We start from the raw sequence: 5428 nt of genomic DNA on the forward strand, positions 1-5428 counted from the left end.
CCCTGCTGCTAATTAGCTGTATCTGAGTTAATAAGGCTGAGTTAATAAGGTTAATTTAGGTTGGATGTTAGGGGGAAGTTCTATACAAGGAGAGTGGTTAGGCCCTGGAACGGGCTGCCCAGGGAGGTTGTGGATGCCCCGTCCTTGGATGTGTTCAAGGCCAGGTTGGACGGGGTCCTGGGCAACCTGATCTGAATGTGTGTGTTTGGTGGCCCTGCTGGGCAGGGGGTTGGAACTACATGATCCTTGAGGTCCCTTCCAACCCGGGTGATTCTGTGATTCTGTGATAATAAGCTAAAGCTCCTGCTGTGCTTCGGCTCTTGGTGGATCCCAGCAGCGGGGTGGGGGTGTAGGGCAGGAGCTCAGGGGTAGCCCATATCCCCAGCCCTGCCACAGAACGCTTCACACTGCATGTTTTGGTGGCTTTAATGACACATCTGGACACGCTAGCTGTGCGTGCAGCATCTAACAATTCTTGCTTTGACATTGCAGGTCTGTGCTGGCAGGCGTCTGGCTGTGGCTGCAACCAAAGCCAGTCCTTCCCGAGCTGCCCTGCAGGATGGCTTCACTCTGCATGGGAACGTTGGCTTTCTGCAGCTTCCACCTCTGGGCCAGCGGCTCCAAGAAGAAGGAGACAGGAGAGAGCAGAGCACAGGCACCAGCAAAGAGGAACGAGCAGGCGTAAGTCTGTGTGTAGTCGTACAGCCACCCTGCAGGAGAGGAGATGGTTATTGAGGCTGTTGGGTTGAAAACCGCTTTGGGGAGATGTGTGGGAAGCAAGGGATGTGTGCTGTCCTTTAAGAATGCCTCAGATATTTTCTGCAGGTTGCCTTAACCCTTTGTGGCTGTGTGGCTGGCGCGTGGTGGCCGGCAGGCAAGGTGTTCTTGGGACCGACATTGCCAGCCCCTTGTAGGGGATGTGAGTTTGCATTGGATTACGTTTAATCCCCAACGTTTTGCTTTTTCCTTTTTAACCACAAGGGCCAGAAGTAGCTGCTGCAGCAGATGTGAGGTCCTGCTGGATAATGAGCTGCTTTGCACGTGTTGGGCTTTGCAACATCTGCGCCGCAATCTCCGCGTTCCCCCAGGCATTTTGAGCAGACCCAGTGCAGCAACCTGTCCAAAGTGAGAGATCCCAGACGAGGGGCTGCGAGCAAACTTGCTTAATAGTAGCTTTGCTGGCACTTGAAAGGAAAACCTGAATTCCACAGAGACTCAGGAATCTGCAGAGGGGCAGGTCGCCTTTTAAAGTGACCTTGAAGTGTTTTGTTTGGTTACGTCTAGTTTCTGGACCTTCAGATTTAAGTGTGTGTATCATCTATTATCTGGGTCTTTCATTTAATTCTTCCTGCTTGAATCTAAAATATGCAAAGCAATTGGAGCTGCTGCTGCCTGCCATAAACCCTGCAGTATATTCCCAAATCTGGCATCCGGATGTGTGGGGTGGATGAGCAGCACAGTGACCAGCAGAGCTCAGAGCTGCTGCTCATGTGGAGCAAAATTCCTTGCGTGACATCCATGGATTTACACCACTGACAGCAGCAGCTTGGGATCCAGATAGACCAGAAAACAGCAGCAGCAGAGCCTTGTTCCCAGCATTACCTGTGGAACTGTGGGGAAGGAAGCAGTGCTGCTCAGTATGGGGTGACCAAAGGGCACAGATGCCAACGCTTTCCTTGCTGGCGTTTGCAGAGCCATGGAGGGAAAGAAAGGAGGTCTCGCACAGTGCCCTGTGGGCTCACCAGCTTTCAGTTTCACTTATCCCATGCCTTTGCCAGATCTCAGCTCTGTTGTTTTTGCTTTTTCTCAGGGATATTGCTTGAGCCCAGGAGTGCCTTTCCAGAGGGCAGAGCCCAGGGAAGCGCAGTGGGGAGGAGGTGGCAACGTGCTCCCCGTGCGTTGTGCAGGATGGGCTGTCATCAGAGGTGGGGTCAGCTTCTGCTCTTTGAAGATCTATGGGATGCAGACCAGGGATGCTGACGTGGCCAACCGTACAACGCAGGCATCCAGAGCAGAGCATTCCAGCTGTGATAAGCTCTGAATCTTTTTATTATTACTTTTAAAATCTTCGTGATCTTTCTAAATGCGGGATTTTTCTGGTTGTTTTTTAATACACAGAAGCTCTGCTGAAGCCTCAGTGTCCCCTCCTGGCTGGCAGTGCCATGCAGGTGATGCTCTGAGCACAGCACGTCCTTTCAGAGCCTGCGTGCTTCTCCCTGAGCAAGAAGGGCCAAATCCTGCTGCAGGGAGCTGAGTGCCTGCAACACACAGCAGAGTGGTGGTTCTGCAAGCTGGTTGTGTTGTTGGAGTTGCAGAGCTGCTCTGTGAGGGGCCTGGCACCTCTGGGTTTTGTTTGCTGCACATTTCCTAACAGCAATGCCTAGCACAAAGGCAGCCATGCTGGAGGTGAGAGCATTTAAATCCCTGTGCCAATGCTGCTTTCAGATGACTCCTTCCTCTCCTCCTTTACCTCCCACATTTGTTGGAGCTGGAGTTGCTGTGTGCTGCCTGCTGGAATCAGTTTTGGGGTCTTGAATTACATCGTTTGTGTGGTGATGGTTTGTTTTTTTTCCCCTTTTGCAGTTTGTTACTGATTTCTCCTCCTTAGGAAATAGGTTGTGCCTTCTCCTTGGCTCCCTTGTAGCTTGCCAAAATGATGTTTGTTCTGCCTTGTTCTGCTGTTCAGGAGTGCAGGAGCACCCAGCTATGAGGAGCCTCAGCCCTGGCTTAAGGGCTTGCAGTTAAACAGATTTGCACGTAAGTCACCTCTTCATTGCACTGTGATCAGGCTTTGCTCTGCTGTGCACAATAAGCATTTATAACCCGTGTCTCCCTCATGCTGTGGCTTCCACTGCAAAAACGATGCAAGCTGGGCTTCTGAGGTCAGCATTTCAGGGAGGTCAGCAGCAGTGGGATGCACTGAAACCCCCAAGGTCTTTCTTAGCACTTCAGTCCTGTTGTGTGTTCTGCAAGGAGCAGCTGCTGTTGGAAACAGGGAGTTAGCAGGTAGTCCCAACTGGTTTTCATGTTTCCTATGGCAGTGTCGGAGCATTGCAGTAGAAAGCATAGGAAGAGAAAACTACAGCAAAAGGAAAACTGTGGTGTGCCACAAACCTGGATCCGAGCTGTGACTCATTTCCCTCTCGCCCTCCTTGCAGTGAGGTGGATCAGTGTGACTCCTTGGCTTTGTTGGGCCTCGATTTATCCCATCTGGATGGAGAAGGCTGATCTCTGCATGGGGCTTCTCACCGAAAGCCTGCTTGCTTTACGAAGCCCAGACCCGTCCTCGCATCGTCAGGAAGCAGAAGGCTTCCAATTAGCGAAAATAGATTGGAAGCAGAGGGAAAGCATAACCACTGCATGATGCATGGATGAAGGAGAGCCAACTTACTTAGCTCTTTTCACACCGTATGTTATTCTGTCAGAAAATTTCCTGCGCTGGTTTTGCAGGTATTGCTTTCTGCTGGACGTCCATCTTGTATCAGTAGAAGAGATCTGCTCCAGCTCGGGCTATGGATCACTGTGACAGAGTAAAGCACGCTGTCAATGAAACGCTTTAGCTGCTCCAAATTGCATCCATACCCAGAGTTTGGCCAACCTAGAGATACTGATTAGGGAAATCAATCTTTCTCATGCCTGCAGCATGGCAGGGCTGCTGGAGCTCTGCAGCACGGAGGTGGTGTCACGGAGCACTGACGCAGGGCTGTCTTCCTTCAGTCCCTCTGTTTCTGGTTCAGTATTAACAGTGCCCTGATCGTGGTCAAACCCAACAGTAGTGAAGTCGGTGCTGCTGTGCTGTGGGTGCTGAGCTCCTTTCCCATGCAGCTGTCACTCTGTACATTCATGAGCAAAACTGTTTCCTGTGCACAAAGCTGACGGTTCTCAAACGTGTTGTGTTTTATCTGCTTGGACAGAAAAGCCATCCGTGGATGTGTACGGGTAGGAGGCTGATCCAGAAGAAGGTTTTACTACTGGATGCTGGTGGTGGGTATGTGAGATGTGAAGGGTTTACATTACCTGCGAGAGGAGGCCCGCCAACAGCTGCTATCCCAGCAAAGAAGGAAGCAAAGCCCAAATAGCTGTGGAGTTTTTGCACGCCGACCAGGTCGACCTGTTGGTGTAAACGCAGGTAAATAGCGGGAGGGGCGGTGGGAAGCACTGAAGACCTTTTGTGGAGAAGTTCATCTCTGGATGCTGTGGGGTTTGGGGAGGACTTTGCACCTCCGGGTCTGACTCAGCCTGGAATCTGCTCGCCTCCCGAAGGTCAGCGCTGAAATTGCAGCGTGCAAAGTGCACTTCTGTCTTCCCACCGTTTGGGTGCACCCTGGGAGGGCAGCCAAGCTGCGAGGATGTTTCCCCATCCAGATCCCACTGTGGCCGTTCTGTGTGTGTCACAGACAGCCCAAGGGTTGGGACCACGCTTACAGCCCTTTGGCTTTGCATTACAGGGTAGTCAGTGAATGGATTCGTTCTGCTTCCTATCAGCTTTTAGAAAGGAGGATGCGGAAGGCAATTCAAGAAGCTCCCAGTGCTGCTGCTGCTTCCCATTGCCAGGGCTGGGCAGACTGGAGCCCTGCCATAGGGATTTGGGGGCAGGTCCCTGTCATTGCAGCCCACAGGAGCACACTGGGGCTCTTCAGCCTCACAAAAATGTTGTTATGTGTTTTGGAATGCTGTTAGAAATACCATACGTTTCTATTTTGTTCCATATTATATTCCATCATATATATATGTGTAATTTAAAACTGAAATATCCTCACCAGCACAGGGAGCACCAGAGCCAGGAATCCACCGCAGAAGATGGCGAAGGCCACAGCGTAGGTCATGAGCAGAGGGAAGGTGGTGGCCAGGGGGCAGAGCAGGTTGGTGACACCACAGAGCACCAGGTAAGCTGCGTGGTAATGGTACTTCTTGGTCCAGTTCTGGTCTGCAATCCAGCCTGACAGCAGCTGGCTGCCCGTCTCGGTGATGCCTGCAGGAAGAGCTCACTGAGCCTCAGGGAAAGGTTTCTTACAGAGATATCAATCTTTTGCCCAACTTTTGGTGCTTGTTTCCACATTTTCGGATGCGTTTGTTAAAAGATCAGAGCAGTGGGGGCTGTCAGCTCCCAATTAGGGGCGTCAGATTAATTGCTGTGAGCTCCTCCTCGAGTCCTTCACAACATTACCTCAATTCTACGCACTGCACAGCGCGGTGGAAGGAAGATTTATTTTTATACAATAAAATGTTTTATGATGACTGAGGCTGGGGCCATTTTCTTGCCATGATGTGACTGCGGTGTTTGTGTCGTGTTCTTGGGGGGGTGGAGGGCAGCTTTTTCTTACCTCCCCCCAAGAAGCGAATGTGCCAAATGCCGATGCTCAGATCCAAATTAGTGGTGGCTTCCTTCCCTTCCTTCCCTTCCTTCCCTTCCTTCCCTTCCTTCCCT

At 51.4% G+C, this 5428-nt stretch overlaps 1 protein-coding gene across 3 annotated transcripts in view; it reads right to left on the bottom strand.

Moving 5' to 3' along the window:
- Positions 1 to 424: 424 nt before the first annotated feature.
- The window catches only part of SLC16A4 (solute carrier family 16 member 4), an 8904-nt gene continuing 3900 nt past the window's right edge, over positions 425 to 5428 (bottom strand). For 2 of the 3 annotated variants that reach the window (XM_042838515.1, XM_042838514.1), the window contains 3 exons: positions 4761 to 4972; positions 4018 to 4111; positions 425 to 710 (listed from right to left, as the gene is read on the bottom strand). In XM_042838515.1, the coding sequence (XP_042694449.1) occupies positions 466 to 710; positions 4018 to 4111; positions 4761 to 4972 (551 nt within the window). In that variant the 3' untranslated portion in view covers positions 425 to 465. Of the gene's footprint in view, positions 711 to 964; positions 3521 to 4017; positions 4112 to 4760; positions 4973 to 5428 lie in introns of those variants that run through there. The other variant, XM_042838513.1, reaches the window with a different exon arrangement.

The sequence above is a fragment of the Centrocercus urophasianus genome, unplaced genomic scaffold (genome assembly GCF_019232065.1).
Source record: "Centrocercus urophasianus isolate 14NV4802_14NV808 unplaced genomic scaffold, USGS_Curo_1.0 seq_820, whole genome shotgun sequence".
In the NCBI taxonomy this organism is placed as follows: Eukaryota; Metazoa; Chordata; class Aves; order Galliformes; family Phasianidae; genus Centrocercus; species Centrocercus urophasianus.